Source organism: Metopolophium dirhodum, chromosome 2 (genome assembly GCF_019925205.1).
Source record: "Metopolophium dirhodum isolate CAU chromosome 2, ASM1992520v1, whole genome shotgun sequence".
Classification (NCBI taxonomy): Eukaryota; Metazoa; Arthropoda; class Insecta; order Hemiptera; family Aphididae; genus Metopolophium; species Metopolophium dirhodum.
Genome location: NC_083561.1, coordinates 10864192 through 10889753, shown reverse-complemented (window position 1 = coordinate 10889753; position 25562 = coordinate 10864192). Strand labels below are relative to the sequence as shown.

General features: G+C 30.1%; 3 protein-coding genes and 1 long non-coding RNA gene across 7 annotated transcripts; 2 read left to right on the top strand and 2 right to left on the bottom strand.

Annotated features, from left to right (window-relative positions):
- Window positions 1-4: 4 nt before the first annotated feature.
- Window positions 5-19395, bottom strand: LOC132938430 (RNA polymerase II subunit 5-mediating protein homolog). 3 transcript variants are annotated; one of them, XM_061005263.1, is made up of 6 exons: window positions 9060-9376; window positions 4489-4735; window positions 4285-4431; window positions 4027-4213; window positions 3607-3949; window positions 5-277 (listed from the first exon to the last, which is right to left on the bottom strand). In XM_061005263.1, the coding sequence occupies exons 1-6, from the start codon at window positions 9120-9122 to the stop codon at window positions 245-247; spliced, it is 1020 nt and encodes a 339-aa protein (XP_060861246.1). In that variant the 5' UTR covers window positions 9123-9376; the 3' UTR covers window positions 5-244. The 3 variants fall into 3 exon arrangements, with proteins under 3 accessions (XP_060861246.1, XP_060861247.1, XP_060861245.1); XM_061005264.1 differs by lacking the exons at window positions 5-277; window positions 9060-9376 and adding exons at window positions 2109-2987; window positions 19275-19395; XM_061005262.1 differs by lacking the exon at window positions 5-277 and adding an exon at window positions 2109-2987 and having other exon boundaries at window positions 9060-9372.
- Window positions 9445-13153, top strand: LOC132938432 (uncharacterized). Of its 2 annotated transcripts, none has more exons than XM_061005265.1 (4): window positions 9445-9679; window positions 10618-10888; window positions 10966-11192; window positions 11266-13153. In XM_061005265.1, exons 1-4 carry the CDS (start codon window positions 9460-9462, stop codon window positions 11373-11375), a joined length of 828 nt encoding a protein of 275 aa, XP_060861248.1. In that variant the 5' UTR covers window positions 9445-9459; the 3' UTR covers window positions 11376-13153. The 2 variants fall into 2 exon arrangements, with proteins under 2 accessions (XP_060861248.1, XP_060861249.1); XM_061005266.1 differs by lacking the exon at window positions 9445-9679 and adding an exon at window positions 9824-9872.
- Window positions 18378-22695, top strand: LOC132938435 (uncharacterized). Its single transcript, XR_009663914.1, has 3 exons — window positions 18378-18765; window positions 19025-19225; window positions 22585-22695. It is a non-coding gene; the product is annotated as an uncharacterized LOC132938435 (long non-coding RNA).
- On the bottom strand, window positions 21600-22911 carry LOC132938434 (uncharacterized). Its single transcript, XM_061005269.1, has 2 exons — window positions 22613-22911; window positions 21600-21945 (listed from the first exon to the last, which is right to left on the bottom strand). Exons 1-2 carry the CDS (start codon window positions 22909-22911, stop codon window positions 21696-21698), a joined length of 549 nt encoding a protein of 182 aa, XP_060861252.1. The 3' UTR covers window positions 21600-21695.
- Between the last annotated feature and the right edge of the window lie 2651 nt (window positions 22912-25562).

Below are 25562 nucleotides of genomic sequence, written 5' to 3'. Positions count from 1 at the left end.
ATACCTTGTATTATATTTTGTGTATCTTTCACCTCCAACCAGGCTTTAGGTTATTTGTGTGCACTGGAAACGTTGTTGCTGGCCTTGCTGAGTCGATGTGATGGTTTAGGCGGCCTACATTACCGCCAAGTTAAAGATGATATGACAAGTCCCCCAAATACATTGGCTCTGCGTCAAAGAATTCCGCCACCGCCCACTGTAGTGTATTCACCATCGCCGTCTCCTTCATTTTGCTTACGATCCATCAACCCCAAATCATAATCACTAGTATATTTACCTATAAAACAAATATTTCACTCAGAAACTTACAAAAGTTGCAACTATAAACTACTTTCTATAAGTCTTAATACATAATATACATAATATGTATTGTGATTTTGTGTGTGGAATTAAATTATGACCAATTTAAAAAGTATTATTAAATTATAAGACTTCCCAAAAATACTTCATATATTTTTGTACTAAAAAATGTCTTCTACTAGGTTTTTATTTATTAACATTGATGTATTTTCAGATTTTTACCTTTTTTAATTCACACATTTGTTATTAATTATTATTTATTATAAACAAAGTTCTTGGGATTATCATTCAGTATATTATACTATTTGACCAAATTAATAATTTTTAGAGATTTGATTTTCATTAAACGTGTGTATTTTTACTTTCTATTTACTTTCCATGTATTCTCATCTTGAATATATTTATTTATATTGTTAAAGTATAAGTTTTTTTTATTATTGGCCGTCCACTTAAAATAGATAATTGTGCGCTTTACACAGCTATTGAATAAAGAGCTGTGGTGCTTTTCAAAATCTAGGTTATTTCTGTGTCTAAACTATTAAAACAAAAAAAGCTTTCAATATTATTTTTTATTATAATATATTCTCTAACATAACTTTTCATAAATGCTAGTTATATAATCAATCAATTTAATATTTTAACTAAAAAAAGTATAAACAATCTAATTCTTTACTTTCTTAATTATTTTTAAAAGGGCTTAAGTATACTGACAAGCTTGTATATGAATACTCATCATCCATTTAATCAAGTACTTTAATTGAACCATAACGATCAAACTACCAAGTTAAATTTAAAGTCATCTAATAACTATGAGAAAATTAATCTAATCAAACAAAATTCAATGTACTCTTGTTACTTATTAGAAACCTAAGTTCCCAAAATGTTGTCATATCATTGTATAGCTAAAATATTATGTGGTCTGAAATATACTAGTCAAAACAAATATAGGTTTTACTGTTCATATTTTAAGTTAAATTACACTTTTTTATTTTTTTTATCACTTAATTATATAACTATTGACATAGCTGATATTTCATTGTTTTTAAATGTTTAACTATATACTAATAGTGTGGTTTAATGATGTATAGGGACAAATTTTAGTTGGTGCTTTCAATCTTATACATTAACAGTTCACTATTGTCACTACATTTTTGCTCAACAATTTGTGGCAAGAGCATAGTATTATGTTTACTACAAATGTATCCCTGTATTACCATAATCGTTAATCTGCAGTATTAGGTTGTAAAGTACAAAATTATATTAACACATTAGTTTAATCACTAATATAATAGCCTTGTTTACAATGTATGTGACGCAAATTGAAAAAATAAAGTGTAATTGTAATAATAATTATTAGAAACTATTATATTGAATACAACATTTTTACTTAAAATGTATCCGGCTGGTGTGCAATTTGAGCATGATATTTATTGTAAGCCATGCCCTTGTTACATATAGACTTAATACTTATATATGAAATATTCAAATTTAACCCATCTGTTTATTATTTTTTGTCAAAATGTTTTATATAATAGTGTTTATAAGTTACTCATCTTTATTTTTTGCAACAAATAATACTAAAAATTTTGTAATCAATAAAATTTTAATAACTCAATGTGATTAATTGTCATATTGTTTTAAATGAAAATTTAGTTTTTTTTAGGTATACACTAGTGTTACCGTCCTTAATATTAATTGTCTAATAATTAAAATATATTTATCAAAATATTTTTATATGATGGTTACTATAATATATTATTGAAGGTTCAATATAATTGTTTATCGTACATATAAGTGATGGTTGGTTGTGAAGGAAACTGTATGTTGAATGGGTATTAATAATAGTTAAATAAATAATCCAGTTTGTAAAAAATATAACTTTCATTTGATTGTGAATTATATTTAAGTTAAATAGTTACATTCTTGACTTAAAGCATGTCATGTTTCATAATAGTACACTTGATTGTATAGTAGTACTCTTAATGTTAAAACTATGATTAGTTTTAAGTTAAATTTTACTATGTTTAGTGTTTACCATTCCTTTTCATGCCTTGTTAATTTTGCACATTATTTTATTTTCACATAATTAATCATAATAACTTATATTTTGTGGAAAAGTTTGCTTGAACCGATAAAATTCCGGCTCTGCATTTTTTATATACAGTGGAATCTTGATAAGTCAAAATTCAAGGGAAATTCAATTTTTTTGACTTGTCGATGTTTTTGACTTACTAAGGATTAGGTAAGGAAACAGCATTTATTTAAATTTATTGAGGTTCCACTGTATATTTATTACACTATCAACACTAAATATTTAAATAAGAACTCTGAAAATAATAATATTTATGAGTTTATTTCATATATTTTTAAAAAAGAAACATCACAGATTTTAATGATTATAATTTATTATACAAAATTGGTTTTTAATTAATTTATATACTTCTAATAATATTGTTTATATACAAATATATTATGATGTATACAATAGCTTTATTAGCTGCTTAAATTAACCAAATAAAAAAATATATATATATACACATCTGCTATAATGTTATTGATCCTATCTATTTCCGGTTAGATTTAAACCTACTTATGGGTCTTTCATTTTCTTCTTTATCATCAGTTTCATTTTGCGGACATAAATCAGAAACTCTTTCCACAATGTCATCAATTTCCGTAACAAGTATCTAAAATTTACAAAATGTTTAATATTCATCAAGTAGTTTTGCTTTAAGTTTCATATGTGAAATGTTATATATACACAGGGAATGCTAAAGTAACAACTTGCAAAACTGAACAAATTAAAATCACAACAAAATGTTCAAGAACATATTACACGTCTTAAATTATGTATGTCCTTATACGGACAACATACCAAATGTCTTTTTAGTAGAAACCAATTTGTGTTTTTAATTGAAACAAAGGGTCAATTGACTAATTACAAAATTTAAAGATGAGAATATTATCTAAGTAGGCGCGTTTATTGGTATTATTAACATTTCAAAGTGAGTTTATGATTATTTTAAAATTGTAATATTTTGCATAGGTATGCCTTACTACCTTAGCTGAATTATTGGTATGCCTAAGATAATATTCTTATCTTTAAATTAGACTATATGCTAATTTATTATAATATTACAAAATGGAAAAAACGACACATGCAGATGTACTGTTATCTTAAGCAGTTATGTAAGGAACCACACAATGAAGTATATTTTCTTATTTGTCATGTAGAACTATTAGGTGGGAGCCTTCCTTATGAATGCATTTTATATTTAAAATAATGTAAAATATTATTATTATTACTTCAGGTCTTATAGATGATCCTGTTGCTGTTTCTTCTCTTCGACGAATGAAATGTTCTCCTGGTCTTGGTACAAATTCTTTTATTTGAACATCATTATTAAATGATACTTGCTTTTTATTATTTTTTTTTATAGCTCCAGTGGTTTCAGGTATATCATTGGTGAAAACAATTTCTAATTTACTATCTTCATCTTCGTCGTCGTCATCATCATCATCATCATCATCATCATCATCATCATCATCATCATCCTCCTCCTCCTCTTCATCATAATCGTCATCATCATCATCATCATCATCCATATCAATAAAATTCTCATTTGAAAGACTGCTATCAATGTCTTCCCTATAACGAGTATTAATTAAATATTCAAAAATATAAAAATTATTTTATAATTATTTTAAAAATGAATAAAGACAAACCCGTTCATAATTGTATAGTGTACTGTAGATGCAGTAAACAGTGTTGGTCTATTCAATCCACTAAGTTTATCATCAAACCCTACCGATTTAAATTCATTTAATATTTTTTGACGTTGCTCTAATTCCTGTTTGTGTTTTTCTTCTGCTAAACGTTTCTTATATTCTTTTACCTTCTGCCTATGTATCTCTGGTATATAAATATATATATATATAATGCCAGCATATAATAATTTTATTTTTTATCGGACAATACTTTACCATTCCAGGCTGCCTCTTCTACTTCATCATATGGTTCATTAATTTCTACTAATTTTTCTGAAACATCAACAACTTCTTGTCTAACACACATATTTTTGGTGAACAATTCTTTTTCTTTTCTCAAATCTTCAATCATATTGTCACACCCTAATAACGTTAACAACTTGAATAAATATGTTTTTTGATTTTATAAACAATACATACTTTTAATTTGTCTTTCGCACGCAGCTTTAGCTTCATAAGCACTCTGTTTAGTGAAAACTTCATTGTATCTAATGAACACTTCATTAGTATTACATAATTGTGCACGTACAAACACTTTTGGTCCAAGTGGCATCAATATTGGAACAGATAACTGTTTAGGAAATTCCTCCAAGCATGTATATAACTCTTCATATTCTTTTTTGAAATTTTTCCACTTTAGCTCCAATGAAGTATTAAATTCTAATGCCTAAACAAATAATTAATAAATTCAGTGGTATGATTATTTTTTTTCTTAAATATTTCATTAATCATTTCAAACATTAAAATACTATTATATATAGATATTTAAATATTGATGCCAACTATTATTATTTATGCATATAAATAGAATTAGGTACTAATATTATTTAGTTATTGAACTTTGTTTATAAGATATAAAAAGATAACTGTTGCTCAAAATGAACCTTTGTAAACAAGTTCATATTCCTAATGACTTTTTTTTTATGAGATGTCTACATAACAATGTTGATATTAAAAGTGGCATGGTGCAAAGAATCTATTTAGAATACAAACTTATTTATAGAGCTAGATAACATATAAATTTAAATGAAGTATAGTTATAAATACATAATACCTATAATTATTATTTATTATAGTATAATATAAGGATACCAATTAATACATTATATTTAAATTGCAAGTATCAATTTGTAATTTGTATTTTAGTAAAATAATTTAAAAACAATTATTAATAAGTGTAAAATGATTGCTGCAATTATCTACAGAAGTATCAATAATTTTACAAAGTAAAAACCGAGGTAAAAACTATTTGACAAAAATTAATTAAAATGCTTTAGTAAAAATGTAAAATTAAACAAATTAATAATCATCCTTAAACATATGTAAGAGTGTTTCTAAGAAGAACAACAACTTAATTCATATTTATTTTGGTTAAAATGCACAATTTTCGATTTTATTTTTTTTAAAACAACTTGTTTTTTATACATAAAATGAGGGTATAAAAATTTGGTAGTGATGTCGAACACAATCTAACCAAACTCGATTTTTAACAGTACGCGATCCACCCAAAAATGTATTATACATTAATTACACAAATATGTTCAATGTTCATATATGGTATGATAATATATTGTTAACTGCCATATGTACCATATATGGTACACTGTTGTATTGCCAAGCAATTAATACAATTTATTACAATGTTTGTCCAATACGCTATACCACAATAATCATAAAATAAGATTTTCGAACATGTCATTAATAAAAATATTGATTAAAATGTTAAAAAATTATAAATTTGTTTCGCTATTTTTACTAAAACATTACTAGGAGGCCACACAAACATAACTCATAGGAAAATCACATTTACGTGTACCCATTTTGGCGCACGGTGTAACTAATGTCAATGAATCGAATGTACCTTATATGGTACATGTGGCTCGATAATAATGTTCAGCCGTGTACCAGAAATGGTACACATAGCAACATGTTATAAACATTAAAAAAAGCCATGGCAGTTAACCTGTTATCATTAGTATAATAATATAAATAACCGATAACGTCTACAAAACTAATAATAATCATAGTAATAAATATTAAATAATAATATATAACACTATGTCACTTAATAATTCACTTATTATTTTTTATAAACAAAATGTTGCATTCATGTCAGTTAGAAAATTATCGAATTTTTATGTTCATAACCGCAATAAGTGGTTATAGAAAAACAAAAATTGGTTATCTAAAAAACTACATTTTAAAAATTATACCTACATAAATATATAATATACTAATTTTGTACTTTTGTATCATTGAATAATTTTAATAATTGACGTATACATAGGTATTATGGTTATATTTTGTGGGCCTATATAACTAAAATTCACGGTAGGCTTTTTGGAGCCAGTCCGATTCTATACTTCGATAAAAATGGACAAAGTTCGAGTTCATTATTAAATATTAATAAATAAAACCACGTGTATAAGTAACTCGTAATACATTAAGATGCGTAGTACCTATAATTATACGGTACGGTGGTACATGGAAATGGTAACTAAATAAAGTTCTCCCGTGTATTCCCAGTTCTCTATATAAGTAATTATTTATATCTTAACGTATGAATTTCCAATTTGATTATAAAAGTGTATACACTATATAGTCTTAAATGTATTGAACATATTTATTGATAGGGTAAAAGTATATAGGTAGGTATAATAATAAAATTATAAGTTTTTTTAATTTATGGTAGATCCGCACGAAATTACTACCAAAAATCGTTTTATGGAGCGACTACCTGGTATACTTAAATTACCCCAAAACAATTTAAAACAATTTGAAAATTGTGTGGGACAGGTAAAGTGCATTTGTTCCATAGTCAATGGAAGAACTAACATTTTTATGTAAAGTCATATATCTTCCTACTAAAATGGTATAAAATTTAACGTTTACGCAAAACAAAATTCAAAAGTCCTAATACAAACTCAAGTGAGTACAACTCGGTCTGTCGTACACGATCATAACATAAAGATAAGTCCCAGTGCCGTAGCCAGGATTTTTTTTTTGGAAGTTTAGCATACTGATGTTAAGTTTTATTTTTGGTTTCGGTTCTTGTACATATACAAATATTTGAAATTTGTATTTGTTGTTACTTTCATAGATCATAGAAACAATATTTTAATTTTCTTAAAATGTCGGGGAGGGGCTACAGCCTCCCAACACCCCCCTGGCTACGCCACTATAAGTTTATTATCATATCGTCGAACCATCTAATTGTTATTAAAGATTGAGTTCATTCGGGAATAGCCGATGTATAATACCTTCATCACAACTCTCCAATGCGAACTGGTGTCTCAGATTACGGAAATAAGATTGCATACGACTACACTATTACAGCAACAATAAATTAACTATCAACAGGCGGTGAAGATATATTGTATTAATTTTGCACCGTAAAGATATTATAATCAGTGGCATTGCTAAGATGACAGGATTTTTCTTTGGAAGGGATAATTTATTATATAGGGGCGATGCTAAAGAGGATGTCAGCGCACTATTTGTTTTCTCTCTTTGACCCACGCGCAACATAGACAAAACGCATTTGCGCAGAATCGTTTTTTCTATGATTTCAAGTAATCTTAGAGTAAAATCATCCATTACAAAAAAGATAGAGAATAATATTTTAGAGGGAATGTCATATCGATTTTAGATTTTATTGTTATTTGAGTTTCAAAATAAACAAAAAAAATATTGTAAATTTAAATGATGTTTAAATTGTTTTGAAACAATATTTAGATAAATCGATATGACATTCCCTCAAAAATATTATTCTCTATCTTTTTTGTAATGGGTGATTTTACTCTAAGATTACTTAAAAACATAGAAAAAACGATTCTGCGCAAATGCGTTTTGTCTATGTTGAGGGTGGGCCAGAGAGAGAAAACCAATAATGCGCTGACATCCTCTTAACAAATAACAATAGGATCCCTTGTATGCCACGGCCGCCCATAGGAAAACATCATTTAAAACTTGAATTTTGCTGAAACCTTTATACAAATAACAATGTTAATACACGGTCTTACGTTGACGGAACAACTAAATTAACTAAACTTTCAAATTTTTTCCTAACATTTCTGGGAGTGCTCCTGCAGGACGCCACTAAATTATTTATAATGCGCACTTACCCGGCGACACTCGTCCGGTTGCCGGAGCAATGGGCGGGAGTTTACCAATTGCGCTTAAAATGACCATTTCATACCTATACCAATTGCGCAGTGCGCACTAAACATTTTAGGGTCAATATACCAATTGCGCCCTAAAAATTGTAGGGCCGATAGACCAATTGAGCTTTATACATTTTAGGGTCAATATTTTACACTACCTAAGGAGGAAAAGTTACTACTTATTAGTTAGTTATAAATTATATTTATGTAGTAAATAATTACACTAACCGATTTTTTGCGAGTGTTAATGCATGATAGTATGATACATAGGTAATATAATATAAATAAATAAGCAATTTTTTTCTTCACATTTAACAAGTTACTTTTTGATCGTCAATTATATAAAATGTATGATAATGATAGCTTGTTTTCGTCTATCACTCAAATGCATACTTCTGTCTCCCGTGATCAAATGTCTGTAATAATAATGTTTCATACAATTACCGATACTGTTATAAAATGTACTATAATTTATAACCAGTCATTCTAACTAGTAATCAATTGATCAATAAATACGAAAAAAATACGTTTTTAATTTTCAAGCATTTTAGTGTGTTTATGTTGATGTTGATGGAATTAGATCGAACAACAATAATTCTAAATCTGAAGGTAGCCGCCAGGCAAATTTGAATACAAGCGCAATTGGTATATTGACCGTAAAATATAAAGTGCGCAATTGGTTCACTAACCGTAAAATATATGAAGCGGCGAAGCGCAATTGGTACACTGACCCTAAAATATAAGCTGCGCAATTGGTATATTGACCCTAAAATACAAATTTCGTTTTGGCGCAATTGGTCCATGCCTTAATAGACTACTACAACTCACCTTCGCGTTGAATTTCTGAACCAGTGGGACGTCGTGCAGCTGTTGATCGGATGACGACGTCATGGCGCACAAATATTTGTGTGAACGATCTAAAGTTCTAAATATCGTTATTAATTATTTGTGTGCTCGGCGTACGGACAGCCACAACCGTGGTAGGACACTAGGACATGCGGTGACTACCCTAATCATTGGCACGAACGACTGCAGTTGTACGCGTCTTGTACTGTTGTAGTGCAGCTGCAGCACTGAAGCTAGAAGCAAACGGTGTGCAGCTGCTAGGAAATTCGAGACGAGACAGTGCCGCGACTACTCGTGAGACACGGCACACACGTGAGTACGTAGCCGATAAGACCATAAGTCCCATGAACACTGATAGTTGATACTATTTGATAAGTGATAAATGATAATAGTAAACGGCTGTGCCTGTGCGCCATGCGCGGAACGCGTCTGTCTACCGTCCGTGCATTGGTGGTCGGAGGGAAGCGTATGTTTACTATGTTTGCATAATATCGATATCGCATTTCCGATTTCGCAGTCCGCTCGCCCACGTTGTATTCTCAACTCTGCGATTTCGTTTCACCGACCGACTGAGTTCTGTCTGCCAAGTGCCAACTGCACAGGTAACGTCATCATTTATTTTCTATTTTTCAGTCTAATCGCGACACTCGAGTGACCAAAGTACCCAACATAACAACAACGGCTATTATACTGCCGGCGCTATAGCGTTCACTTGTTGACAGTTTCTGCGATAGTAAATAATAAAATATAATAATAATATTATGTTTTGGCGAACCCCGCTCACTATTATAAGAGGTGAGGATCATAGAAAATATATAGAAGGATGGCCGATGGTGACGGATAGACGGCGTGGGACACCCCACCTTGCGCTTTCACTGGTCAGTCCCGCGGTGTGGAGGCGTATACCGTATAGGTGTAATCGAAACGCTGTGTACCTATTGGTCGGTATACGTTGTTTACCGGCGCCGCTCCGTTTGTGACGTTTTTCACGTCTCGTTTCCAAAATCCAAACCGTGGCGGCCCACTAAATAATCTTGTCTAACCTGTACCCTTGTCCAATCGGTGGTCAATTAGTTATTACGCAAATTCTTCGCGTCCTCGTGTGTTTCGATCGCATCACCGTTCTCGCTTATTGCCGCGAAATTCAACCGTGATACCTATACCTTGGTGGTTTGATAGTAGCTACGTCGGTATTTGGTATTGCTGTAGATAGTACACGTCTGTATGGAATGTTTTCATAATTATACATACCTATTACTAATTTCGTAGTTTCGTACAACCGCGTGGTTTTCGAGACCTTTGTTTTCAGTCCGGTATTTTTGTTTAATTTTTAATTCGATTTCGTGGGGGGTACCTATAGTGCCTACGACTGAAAAGCGTCCGGATATAGTATCGATTATCGTTTATCAATAATACAAATACTCCCGCTCGCTCCTAACCCCATCGTACTGTTCAAAGCCTTTTATTTGCGTTTGCAGAATCCATTTCACACGGTTTTCTTTAACTTTTTCTGTGTGATCATATTGTACTATAATAATAGGCGTTACGACGAAAATGGTGCGACAGAACTCGAGGCTGTTGGTGGTCTGCGGACCGTCGGGCTCCGGCAAGTCGACGCTGCTGCGCAAGCTGTTCGACGAATATCCCGACAAGTTTGGTTTCTCGGTGTCGCACACCACCCGATCGCCAAGGCGTTTCGAGGTGGATGGCCAACACTACCACTTCACCACAAAGGACCAAATGCAAGCGGCCATCGATCGAGGAGAATTCCTCGAGCACGCCATCTTCTCCAACAACATGTATGGTACCAGGTAAGATTGGCTTCTCTCTGCGTTTTCCCGCACATCCTCATCATCCGTGTTTTTTTTTTTTTATTTTATGATGGCAGCCTTAAAGCGGTACAAAATGTTCAAAAGTCTGGCAAGATTTGTGTTCTTGATATCGACATGCAAGGAGTCATTCAAATCAAAAAAGTGGCTAATCTGAAACCGGTTGGTGTGTTTGTTAAACCTCCCAGTATTGGTGAACTCGAAATACGATTGCGCAGACGGAATTCAGAGTCTGAGGATAATCTACGAGCTAGATTGAATGTCGCACAACAGGAAATTAACTATGGTCAGTAAATTTAAAACTGATAAATAACTGTAAATATTCAACATAACATAATATTTATTATACATATTTCTAGGAGAAACACCTGGAAACTTTGATTGTATTATAATAAACGAGTCCTTAGATAAAGCATACAATGTGTTCAAAGAATTTGTTTTAAAGTCCTTTGAAACTGTTGAAAATTAAGTATACAATTAAACAATACCTAAAGTATTCAGTATTCACAACTCAGTCAGTAGGTTTTAGTTATTATAATTGTAAAATGTTTTTGTTTACTTTATAAAATATTGCTAAAAAAAACATTCTAGAATAATGTCATACCTCGTGTTATACTTAGTTTTTAATTGATATTGAGCTGTATAAAATAATTTAATTTAGTTTATGATTAGAGAACATGAGTACATTTTACATAGTGTATTAGCTATCTAGACAATTTAAAACAATATTAATTAATGACTTCTATATTTTACTATTAATAATACTATATTTTATTTTGAATGTTTAACAAATCATGTCAATACTTCTAACCTTAGCGATTTAAATAGACTAAGGTGAATTTTCATTGCCTTTACTATTTTCTAAGAAGAATACATCATAATACTTCTGATGTTCCATATATATTTTTATTTAATTTTTTATTTAAAGGAAATTTGACTGATATACTATTCTGAGAAACTAAATTATTAGTGGAGGCCATATAAGGTCTAAAATCCATAATCATTCTTAAACAACTCATGGTCTCAATTTTGTTCAGTCGATAATTATTAATTACTGTCTCTAGTATCATATCCACATTTTAATTGTTCCAACATAATGTAATAACAAAATGAACTAGTTATTTCTTCACTTACATATCGTGATTTACACAGTACACAACATTTATTTTCTATCTTGATTATCTTACGAATGTTATATGTTGTGCCAAATGTAGTTTTTTTTATTAATTAAATCGAAATTAAATATAAAATTGTTAACTAATATTGAAATACTAAAAAAAGAAAAATTTAAACAATTGTAATTGTTGGTAGTACAACTCAAATTAAGTATATATAGTCTATATAGTCATAATGTTAACATAACTCAAATCATACAATGTTATATACAATATAAACATAAAACTACTTGTTCCAAATAGAAAGAAAAAAATATTACATTTAACTGTGTTGGTTGTATCTGATTTAAAAATGAGACTGGTATAATTTAATATTTTTTTATACAATGTGTGTTAATAATTAATATATTGATGTGAAGAATACATCATTTGAGATCCAATTTATTACTAGTAATAGCATTAAAATTATGGTTTCTTATTGTATGGTTTCCCAAATCAAAATGCTTGTCTAAAATTTATTTTCTTATAATTATCCATACTGTTGGCTTCTTTTTTGTTGAATATATATAAATATATACTATATACATGTTAATGAATAAAATAGATATGTAGTTGTTTACAACAATATAATATTGAGATTTTAAATTATGAAAAAAACTAGGTAATAAATATGTAATTCTATTAAAAAAGACTTTTTTTTAGTATTTATTTGTATTTAATCAATGTAATGTTAAAGATATTGTCTTGTTTTAAAAATAGTATTTTGGATAATATTTTACAGAATAAAACTAAAATGTCAATAAAATAAATAATGTCATCTAGTTCCATTTAATTGTACCATTTTAACTCGCATTATTATTTTTAAATTAAGATATAACCTAAAGCAAATGTTACACATAGCTTACACTCCAACAATCGTGTATACCTGTGTTTAATATTAAAAATTTAGTATACTGTAGATAGTGTTTAAAACCATTATATTACGTATTTAAGTTAGACTAATATTAATTATTATTGTCAACATACTTATATTTAATTTATTTTTTTACCTCAATTATAATTTTGTTCTAAGTTAGTCTAAAATATATATTTTATTGTTTTTATTATTGAAAATACAATTTTTTGTTGTATATTTTAATTGTTAAAAATGTTTATATTTCCTCGTGCTTATCATATTTTGTTGTTTTTGACAATATAATAATAAGTTATTTTAATCAAATTGTTGAAAGTGGTGACCATTAAGCCAAGCTTCACTATATAATATTAAACTAATTATTTTCAAGTATAGAAACTGGGGAAGTTGCTCTGCTGTTTAGTTTATTTTGAATGCAACTCACACTGAAGTAATAGATGTGTTAAATTGAAATTTGTTGATGAATCATTGCATATAAAAAATAATCTTGAGCAGAGACAATGTGTCAGCTTCTATTTCTAGGATACTTAAAAAAAAAATTTTTGTTTGAACTAATTGTATTGAAATAATATTTTTCTAAATGTTGAAGTGCAACTCTTAAATGATACAGAATATTTTCAATCAGAATTTTTTTTATATTTACAGAGTTATACTATGTATCCATAACTATGTCCCATATACACTTAAGGAGAATAAGAACTTTAATTATCTTTGAATGTCATGATTTCAATAGTGATACTGCCTCATTTTCTATATTCAAGTGTTAAGTAATTGATATTAGTACTATTCGTTTCATCTTCTTGGCCCATGTGCCATATTGCACATTTACGTTCAGTGGAACTGCAGAAGTGCAGAACCAACCTTGAGTTAGCTTTAGTATAAGAGTAAATTTATCTATTATTAAAGTTAATAAAACAATTGTATATATATTAGCTTTTATACAATTCTTAAATTGTATGCATGTTATGAGCATGTAATTATTACATAAATGCTTAAATCTCACTTCAATTTAATTTGTAAGTAATATTTATTTTAGGGTAACAAATATAAATTGATTATTCTTTACAATATTTAGTATTTAGTATTTTACATAAAAAAAAAATTAAACTACGAATTATAAGAATATCAAACTGTCTACTATATAGATGTGTGCTGACCTCTGAGTCAGGTATGGCTAAATTCAGTCTGATCACGCAACCCCTTGCCATGGTCACACAAGAAAAAAATTATAGACATTTTCACAACAAACTTTTAAGTGACCCTTTTGTTGGTGATTGGAAAATGTAAGCAATCAGTTTTCATTATTCCGCACACACAAAATTCATCAATAATTGATTTAAAATTTTAATCAAATTTAATCTAATAAAACAATTTATTCAAAAACTTTCTAAATCTAATATATAATTTTAAAAATTACCAATTAACATCAATATTTATTTATTATTATAAATTATTCACAGGAAATCGACTTTAGGGCTATTAGTTTATGAGATAAATATTTTAAGTTTAGATGAGCAGAGTAGTGGACATAAATTTCACGGGGTAACCCCATACCACTCAACTCTGCTTTTCTAAAGTAGGTGTTGCTCTGCTGTACAGTAGGTGGCAAGTGGTCACTGTAATGGATGGTGTTAAATTGAATTTAATGATAAAATATCATTGTATAAGAAAACGATTTTGAGCGAAGACAGTCAGACAGCATAATAAGATATTACTAAGTATATTTGATGATATATTTTATTGTTTTATTGTGAATAAAATTTATATATAACCCATTTACGTCGAACCTTGTTTTAAATTTTAAATCTTTAGCTATAAAAGTTGTAAATTTTATAAATGTTTAACTAAAACATAATTATTAAATTGTAAAATTGATACACTTTGTCAAAAATCGAACTTAAATGCTCATAAAAAAAAATTGTGTCATGTATTTTTGATATTTTTAACTGCTATTGTAACAATATATCAGGAGCCTTGTATTAAATTTTCATGCATTTTTACCCAACAAATAACATTTTATTGACAACTAACCAGTGAACATTTCATGTATTACGGTAATTTGTTTTATAGTTATACCAAAAACCAAACTCGCCAAATAACGTTTAGATCACACAATCAACGAATATAACGAATATTTAATTCATAAAAATATAATCAAATATTTGTAATAAGTACCAAGGTATCAAATTATAATTATTTTTACACAATTTTATAGGTTACATATAAATTTTCTTAATTTCTATAACGAATAAAAATTCGTTGCAGAAAAAAGGATTCGCGGACGTTTCATCTCCGTCTATTATTAAGATAGGACATTTATGGCCCCCGGGAGTTAATATTATCTTCGTTGTCTTTGTCGCCGAACAACTCAAACAAATTTGGTAATTTCACATGTTAGGAAATTGCCAAAAATAATATTTTGAAAAAAGTTATTAGTTTTAAAAATAATAATATAATATTTATTAAATAAATAAATATATGTAAGACCCCAAAGGGTAAGGATACAGTATTGTCGTATTGAAAGACTAAAATTAACGTTAATTTAACACATGAAGACAATAGTTTAAATAACTGAGAACAAATTAAACATCAATATTAAAATTATAAATACAAGTTTTTAGCTTAGAGCAGAAATCGAAAAAAAAAATCAAAATTAGGAATTTTATTACAAGTTGTTGGTAGGTGACACTGACTGACTATGTGTGAACTAGTTATTTGTAGAATGATTTTTGATTTATTAAACCAAATTTAAATTTTGTCGCTATCCCCACATATATTAATATAAATTATATTGAAATTGTACGTTTTTAAAAATAATTGAAATTTTAAATTAAAAAAAGCCATTTAAATGTAGTGATTTAAAATACCGGGGACCAAACTCCCCATGTGTAGGTAAATAATATCACATAACTCCGGGGGGCTAAATGTCCTATCTTAATAATAGACGGGGACATTACGTCCTTGGACTCACTTTTTTGACGGGGGCGAAACGTCATTTTACCAGAAAAGACGAATTTTTCAAATTAAAATAAACCTCAAATTTGTCGACATTTTATTATTTTACCGAGTCGTTACAAATAAAATTATGATATTCTATGATAAATTGTGATAAGAAAAATAGGTTGTTGGCCCATTTGCGCAACTGGGGGGGGGGGGGGGCTTGGCCCCCTGACTACGATTTAGCCCCCCACAAAAAAATATCCCTTATTGATTTAGATTTAAGCACCCTATAGGTTATTTTAAATAAATAGTTTTGTTAGCCCCTCCAGAATTTTAACCCTATAGTTGCGCCTATGGTTGTTGCCAAAAATTGCTTGGTTTAAAAAAAGAAAATGTTGATATTGATGATATTAAAAGACTTAATTTTTAATTTGTACCTGTACGGCTGTACCTATTATGTGGAGGCTAGATAAATATTTGGGGGCTAAGTCCCCCCCCCCCAAGACCCCACCTAATTGCGCCTATACAGATTTTCATCAACTTTATTTAATTGACAATAATAAATAATAAATGGCAACATTGCACAGAAAATCGTACGTAATCGTGTTGTTTTTGGGGTCATTTTGACAATCCATTGTTTGATCAAAATCGAATGAAATCGTATTCCCAAAAAGGTAAAACGTACGGAATCGTGCTTTACCGGAAAATTAAGCACTATTTCGACTACTTGACGTGTACAGACAAAACAAAATATACATCATTCATCATAAAATCAATACATATTCATGGCTCCGCTCAAAATCTAAAATTAGAAGGATAAAAAATATAATTTTTTAGTAACAAAGTTGTTTTTTGAACGACTTAAAACTAGGTAAGTAAAAAAATATTTTCAAAAACAATAACACTTTTTGAAATAATGAGTGTTAATTTTTAAATGAATCACCCTGTATAGTCTCTCGGGTAAACACAAACGTTAAAAACTAAAAGGGCTACACCTACTTTTAGTTATATCTTCATAAGGTACCAACCCACCCACGTACAAAAAAATCTCAGGTGGGGCTAAAGCCCAATCAGCCCTACCCGTGCGCACGCCTATGCTGTATACACTCTACATTACTTTGGACTTATTGTAACATTTAATTATACGGATATAAGATATTGGCTACCTAGATTTACCAATAAATAACACCTGAGAGTATAATTGAAAGTAATTGACCTTTACATTTAATTTCTACAATTTTTACTCTTGATGGTCTTATAATATTTTAAACTATTCGATAGTTTAGGAACCAACAAAGTAAATTAAGGTATTCGATGGTATTAGTATATTCCTATCCTTATATTTATCCGACAATGCGAACAACTATTGGAACTTGGAATTAATTATTCCAATTTCCCGTCAGTTGTCCTGAGGGTAATACCTATGTACTATGTAGTTTGAATTGTCATCGGTTTGCCGCGGCAGTTCTGTGATGCGCCGTAATTGGGTGTTGGTATTTTGGTGATGAAGACCTGCAAGGGCCGGGCTGGCTCGACCAGGTCTGTAGTGACATTGGACCGGGCCGGGCCTTTAAAATAAAATAAAGGATTGGACCGGGCATTTTTCTTCGACAATAAATAATAATGATAAAACCAACGTTGGTACAAATAGATACAATCACAATTAAGGGGATTCCATACCGTGATTTTCTGTTTTTGTCTAACACACGCGCAACATAGGATTTTTGACGGATTCTTTGCCAAACATATCAATTGATCTAATGAAGTGATGAGAATTCTGAAAACAGATTTGAATTCGTCGTCAAGTGTAGAAGTCAAGATCTTGAAATCAACTTTCCCACAATTTTGATTTTTTAATTTTAGCTTCTCCAAAAATTGAAATACAAAAATGTTTAAATACTCTTTTTTAATATGACGTTTTTTGGAATTTGGGGGTGATATAAAAAGTGTGGGAAAGTCGTTTTTAAGTAGACTTGACGACGAATTCAAATCTGTTTTCAGAATTCTTATCGCTTCAATAGATCAATTGGAATGTTTGGCAAAAAACACGTCTAAAATACTATGTCGCGCGTGTGTTAGACAAAAATAGAAAATCACGGTATCGAATCCCCTTAATGGAATACCTAATATCTTGATTAGTGGGTATAATAAAGCTATTTAAAGATAAAATAGAAACGGTAATTTAGAATATTTATAAAAGATTCATTGAGTTTGACTGAAGAATACAAATTTCCAGTTGCTACAACAACAGTTCACGGTACTATTGCTAGTGCACACATAGTGCCTTAAAAAAAATGTCGAGCCGGGCCTGGGCTTTTTTTTTCACAATAATTTTGGGATCGGGCCGGGCCGGGCCAGAGGATAAAATTGATGTACCGGACCGGGCCGAAAATGTACGGCCCTTGCAGGTCTATAGTTGGTAATGAAAATTGGCAACACTGTGCCCACCATTATATGATGTGACGCGGCGTTCGGCGTCCTCACTAAATCACTCCCACTCAACTCTGTTAAGTAATTTGGCCGGTGCCGGATGCCGTAAAACTTAATAGTGAATTGTGAATACTTAGTAGCAATGGCGCTTATGTAGTATTTCTGTTATTGTTACAAACTACGCCACTTGACATTAGTACATTACACGTTTTCACTTCCGACATTTTATCCATTCGCATCGGTGCTCGAGAAATCACTACATCAATGTTGTTTCTGAATTCAAATTCGGTGAGTACTTGGTAATCTAATCATTGTTCGTAATGTCCGTATTATTCTCCACAGTCGATTTCACGACAAGCCAGTATTGATATTTATGGTCCACTCGCTACTAATGCACGGAGAAGAGAAGTTTCAATGATATTAGTCTACATAGACTTCATATATTATATAGTCTAGATTCGGTGAGTTTTGCTTTGAGACGCCCTAATTGCTACTACTGGTACTACCTATTCTAACTATTATGTGGTACTACTACGCAGTACGCTATATGACCTTTATGGTTTATTGCTATAATATGTGATTAAGGCAATTCAGTAAGTAATCTATATGCATCACCAATGCTAAGGGTTCCGGTGCTTCTTAATACACAGTTAAAATTTGAATATTGTGATCTTAAAATTACCCTTTTCATTATTAAAACATTTTTTTGTGGTGTCACAGTGAATAGTTGCATACTCTTGCCCAGGAGAGATCATTACCATGTCCCAACCAAAACGTTATCCTCCACTCAACAACGGTTTGTGAATGTATGGTACATTTGACAACACTGAACGGAATAATTCATATATATACGACCTATACTGTAGCAGCACTAAGTGAGGGAATTTGTGCTTTGGACCGGTCAACATTTAAACATCTATGGTATACACTAATTCTATTTTATAAATAATACCCTTCCGAAGATACATACTTAGCTCCAGCCTTTGATCAGCAAGTAGTTTAATCCAAGCAATCTGACCATAACACATGCACCATATTGAGACGCGCTGACCTGGTGATGATTAAATAGCCAATGTTGCTCAGCATGCAGACCATTTTTGTGAAACAGTATAGTGTATTCAAATTAATAGTAATTATCATTAGTATCAACATTTGACCAAAATTGTTCACTCCTACATAGCTTATCTCGCAGCTGGTGTTTACCACTCCATGTGTTTGTATTGGCAGTAACTTTTGAAAATTAACAATCATTGACTTTATCCTGCTATTATCTAGAGCCAAGGTGGCCAACTTTAATGTACTTGACCTTTTTCTGGATTGTTTCTCTACTGACATCAACGACTTATCCTAATTAAATAAATTACCCCAAAAAAGGTAATTCATAATTAATGACAAAAATGTTTAATTAACATGAATGAAATAAATTTAATAACTTACTATTGTTAACAAGAAATATTTTAAACATCAAGGTATAGATGAAACACCAATCTCTGAATAAATGGAAATTCTGAATGTTATTGTAGACATTCTATGATTTTAAATGTTACAAAACATTCAGAATTTTGTTTTACAGAGGTATCACACAAGAAGTCATCAAACAAATCAATACTATGTCTACTATAGGGAAATTTGTTAAAAAGCAAAGTGCCTTTATATACCTTGCTTTTTAACAAGTTTCGCTATAATGGATGTATTTACTATTGGAACTACATTTGATGATCAGAAAATCAAATCTATGGGTATTAGGGAGTTTTGAATGTTGTTGTACAATATTTAAATAATACAAAACATTCAAAACTCCCTATTATCCTTAGGTGCATACTACAATCAAACAAGAATACTTAATGATTTTACATTTAAAATAGATAAACTGATATTTTTGCATTGTATTAGAAATTATGTTAAGTGACAGCTTGTACTTCTAAATCTAACTTCAAAAAAAATGCAATGGGCCTTATATATTTTGCAATTGGACATGTTTCTTGTTATAGATGTATTTTATGATAATAAAATCCAATCTATTGGTTTTGGATAGTTTTGAATGTTTTGTACCACTTTTAAACATTCAAAACTTCCTATTATCCTTGGTACATACTACAATCAAACATAAAGAATTTATTTTTATAATTAAATTTTTTTTTTTCATAATTCCAGTGTCGTTTAAACAATTCTTAATGGTTTAACATTTTCAATTAAAAATCTTATAATTTATGTTTTGCTTTGTATTAGAAATTATGTTTAGTGACTGCTTGTAGTTCTTAAACCTACTATAATAAAGTGCAATATGGAAAATAGTACCAACCTTCAGATTTTAGCTTTTAAATATTTCTGTTTTATGTAAGATTTGAAATTTAAATATTATTTGAACATTCAGAATTCATTGAGTGTAACTTACCAAAAAATAATAAAAAAATAACCAAAAATTGTGTATTTTAGTTATTATTGAGCAATTGATCTTTTTTTTGTTCATTTCGTACACGTCACTAGAATAATATTTTTAACTGTTCAAAGAAAGCATCAAAATTAAAATATCAAAAAAATTCAGACTAGATAATACTCTTAATTTTAATTTTATAAGAGGGTCTTTTTAAACTAAAAATAGTTTTATGTTTTATATTCATAACTAAGAAAAACAAAATGCTCAAATTAAATCATAACTTAATGCGCACTTTTATTTTCTATACGTTTTTAATATTTTTTTACAGTAAGTACTCAAATATTTTATACTGTATTATAAAATCTTTTTGATTTCTTACTACCTATTGTTAAAGTTGAGGTTTAGATGAACAGCCATTATAAGTAACACCTATCTCTGAATAAATGGAATTATTGAGTGTTGTTGTAAGCATTCTGTTATTTTAAATGTTGCATAACATACAGAGGAATCACTAAATGTCATCAATCAAATCAATACTATGTCTACAGTAGGGAAATTTGTTAAAAAACAAAGTGTTAAATATTCCTTGCTTTTTAACAAGTTTCACTATGGTGGATGTATTAATTTTACTGTCGGAACTAACATTTGATGAGAAGAAAATCCAATCTATGGGTACTGGGGAGTTTTGAATGTTGTTGTACAATATTTAAACAATACAAAACATTCAAAACTCCCTATTATCCTTAGGTACATTCTACGAATTATAATCTATTTATCTTGCAAAAATCTATTGTTGTACACAATTTTAGATTCTGAGCTGAGCGATGAATATATTGATTTTACAATGATATTTGTTTTTTTTTTATTACATTTTATATTCAAATTGTATGTAAAGAGAATCCATTTTACCCTGTTATTTCTTATTTTTTATATTTAAGTGAATTAACACGATATAATTTTAAAACTATTTTGGTGACTCCTAAAAATTTAAAAAATATTAATTTCCATGGTAGTTCAACACCACAGGTCTTCGACGGTCAGGTAAACGGCACGCTTGTGACAGTCTTTTTGTCCAAACGTCTTGGCTGGACCATTAGTAGCGGTTAGGTAGTACCTGTTGGGCGGCGGCGCCCGACTTTCAATCTTCTCTTGGCGCCTATGTTGTATGGTCGAGTGCATAGTCTGTGCATACTTGTAGGTGCCGGTTGCGGGTAACGAATATGTATTCGGCGCCGGTACTGCCTCGGATACAACTTTGAAACGCCTAAGGTAGTGCATTTATGTCGGGTGAGCACAGATTAATAATATCCCGTACCTCGTATTGTATTTATTGATTTTATTGCGTATATTAATTAAATATACAATATTGGTTTTAAAATACAAAACCTACAAACTTGATATTTGGAATACTTAGTGGTTCCTCTCCTCTAATGATCTAGATATGTAATAAGAAAGGATTTTATGATATACGCTTTTCAAACATATGGTAGAACAGGGTTCTTAAGATTCACTGTGGAAATCGAAACTTTTTTGTTTATTAATGGTTGCCTTTGGTTCATAGGCGCAAATTATCTAAACTCGTTCTTCCTCGTATAAAACAATCTATTTGAGATCTATAGACTAGAATTTAAATACGTTTTTACAATTATTCTGCCTATATGTAACTAATATTATGCAACAGCTAAAAGTTATAGGTATAATTTAGTATAAACGCATAATATATAAGTATAAAACATATATACGAGATGAACAATTATTGTTTGAAAGTTTGCAATTTACAAAACTTCCAAAATGTTATAAAAATGTTACCAATCAGCACCGAAATTGTACGTTTTTCATAATTGTATTACGATAGAAACGTATATGAGTGAGCCTACGTAATTACCAATTATTATATCTATAGGTTCTCCTAATGTCGGTTAAGGACTTACGGTGCGTTTTTATTGACGAATGCTGGTTTTTTTGACCGCCGATATACGTCCGGCAATGGCAGCGTGTACGTGTTCGGACTCGGATAACTACTGTCCATACGGCCAAATTGCAACGTGCGACTTTTGAATGATGCTTTCGGTGCTTTGGGTCGTACTGAGTCCATTTTTGGATAGTAAGTGTTCGGTGCTGGCAAGTGTTCTTCGAAACAAAATAAAATAAGTTCATGTACGTTATACCTATTTATAATATATAGGTACAGTTTACTCCCGATTATCCGTGGAATATGGTGGCAGGACATCGCGAATAATCCGCAAAATTCAATTTTATAATAAAAACTAAATTGAAAATTATTATTACATATTATGTATTATTAAAAAAGATACACATGTATGTACAGTACATGTATAATGAAAAATTAATAAAAATTATAAATTATTTATGTGCAAAAAAATCAGTCACAAGTTGTTTCTTTGTTTGAAAACTTCTTTTTAACTTGTGATTGAAATTTTTTAATAACATTTTGTCACACAGAGTTGTATCGTCTTGTTCTTCTAGATATTTAATGATCCCGTCTATATTTTAGAGCTGCTTCATGGCTCACTTGCTTTACTTCATTTACTTCATCGTCTTTTTTCTTCTTCACCTTCACTTTCCGAAACTGTACCAAATGCTCCACTTACTATTTGTTCATCACTAAGACGCTCAAATCCTGGATCATTGGCATCACAATTTATCCACTCATTAATTATTTCTTCGTCAACATTCTCTCCAGTAAGAGATTTAGAAAAATTAGCCAAATCAAAAGCGGAGACTTCTTCTTCTTCCTCCCCTATCAAAGTATTTTCCACACTAGGTAAATTTTTTCTCCAAGACTTGACTAACGTAGTTTGCTTAACTAACCCCCAAGCAGTATTTATGTCATAAATGCTATCAAGAATTGTGTAATCTTTCCAAAAACTTTTAAGACCATTGCCCGCTCTTCAATTCTTTTTTTAAGCAAACTTGTTCTATAATTTTTCTTCATAGAAGCAATTACCCCCTGGTCCATGAACGCAAAACACTTTAAACACCAATGCGAAGTTCTAGTCGATAGTAGACAGAAGACTAAATAGGTATACGCGTTATAACTGATCAAATGCAATATGTAATGTACGTTATCGCATAATCGACTATCGCAGCCCAATTTAACCGATAATGATGTACAATGTACATTCGAGGGTCTAGTATTAAAGTAACATAACTTAATGTGTATTAATACAAGTACATACACGTGTATTAATATTAAATAGGCGTATTTTACGTCGTTATCGAGTTATCGGCTATGACAAATTGACAACCCAATTAAACCTATAATGATTTATAATGGAAAGATACAATACGTATATATTTTTTTGTATACATATAGGTATGTAGACGATTCCGTGGAAAACAGCGGATAATCGAGAGTAAACTGTACTAGCTGAATAACCCAGCTTAGCCTGTGTACAGTTTTTTTAATGTTATAACATTTTTGTATCAATTTATATTATAGGTAGGGATTTCCTTTACATCATTAGTCAATATTAGTATCATCATCATTGCGTGAAATCGGCAAGACTATTCTTAAAAAAATTATCTATAACACGCATAATTTACTATAAATGAATGTGTTATATTTATAATCTTACATAAAACACTGGAAATATAATAAAATCTAATTGTAATTTGTAAAAATAAACTATTTGTACAAAAAAAAAATCGAAAGTTATAAAATTATATTAATTTTTTTAGTTTTATATTTATACATTTTGGCAACTACGGCCGTGGTGCACAGTCACGCCGAATTACACAATTTTTATCATTTTTTCTACATATGCACTTTTTTAATGTGCAATTCGTATGGTAGGTATGTACTACTATTTGTAATTATGTCATAATAATGTGTTACCGAATTCATGCATTCGGCAGAAAAAAGTCTGCCTTATTCATGTAATTAGCAATCAAAATTTGCCAATTTCGTAAATGTGGTAGCCAAGACAATTTTTCTGCCGATTTCTTGTAATTGGCAATTCCATAAATACAGCGTAACATATATTTCATTCATGCAAAAGCCGTTGAACCCATCGCTCTAGCTTAAGACAATTTCCCGCCTAATAAGCTCATTTTTACGAGTCCCTTGATTTTGACAACGTAATAATACCTACTATACGCATAATACGATTTCCCACTTAGGACTACTTAAGATGCTATTTTTAACTGGTCCCTAGGAGAGCGTATCTTAAACGGGTTCTACTTATAGACCCATAGGCGCAAATAGAGGGGGATTTAGGGGCTAAGTTAAGCCCCCCAAATCCCAAACACTAATTGCGCCTATGCATAGACCCATAGACCTAAAACTAATCGAAATTATGGAAATTAAAACAATAAATTGTGATAAAAAAAAAAAAAATTGTATTTTGAATAATATCATGTCGAATATGAAAATAACCTTTTCAAATATGTATTATCTATTCTATAGTCATTGAAAACTTTCATTAAACAAACTTTTGCTAATTGCTGGTCTCCTCCGTAAGATATTTTTAATTTTCACCAAATATTTTAATAATAATATTTATTGGCCAAGAAATAACAATTTTCAGTAGGTAAATACCTATTGTATAAGTACCTAAATATATATATATATATATAGCATAGTGCATTAAATGACCTATCTCACCACTGAGGATACCTATGATGGAGTACCTGCTATTAAAAAATAAGTATACATTTTATTATATTTTTGATATTTCTGTAAAAACTGCGTTATATATGGTGATAGAGGCGTTGTTGATTTATGACGTAGGGTGGTACGGCAGATGTTGAAGTGGAGTGATTTTTGATTTTCAGACTTTATCTTTAGGGCGGTTTAGTATATCTTTGAAACAAAAATTATTGTCATGTTGTATTTGCATTTTGCATGTGTTTATGTGA

Excerpts from the sequence above, each read along its gene's own strand:
- LOC132938432 (XM_061005265.1), top strand. The coding sequence starts at position 9,460 with ATGATAATAGTAAACGGCTGTGCCTGTGCGCCATGCGCGGAACGCGTC. Across the intron at positions 10,889-10,965 it reads AACAACATGTATGGTACCAG|CCTTAAAGCGGTACAAAATG; the intron begins GTAAGATTGGCT and ends TTATGATGGCAG. Across the intron at positions 11,193-11,265 it reads ACAACAGGAAATTAACTATG|GAGAAACACCTGGAAACTTT; the intron begins GTCAGTAAATTT and ends ACATATTTCTAG.
- LOC132938434 (XM_061005269.1), bottom strand. The coding sequence starts at position 22,911 with ATGTCCTGCCACCATATTCCACGGATAATCGGGAGTAAACTGTACCTA. Across the intron at positions 21,946-22,612 it reads TTCGTCAATAAAAACGCACC|GCGTTTCAAAGTTGTATCCG; the intron begins GTAAGTCCTTAA and ends GCACTACCTTAG.
- LOC132938430 (XM_061005262.1), bottom strand. The coding sequence starts at position 9,122 with ATGACGTCGTCATCCGATCAACAGCTGCACGACGTCCCACTGGTTCAG. Across the intron at positions 4,736-9,059 it reads TTCAGAAATTCAACGCGAAG|GCATTAGAATTTAATACTTC; the intron begins GTGAGTTGTAGT and ends TTATTTGTTTAG. Across the intron at positions 3,950-4,026 it reads CACTATACAATTATGAACGG|GGAAGACATTGATAGCAGTC; the intron begins GTTTGTCTTTAT and ends TACTCGTTATAG.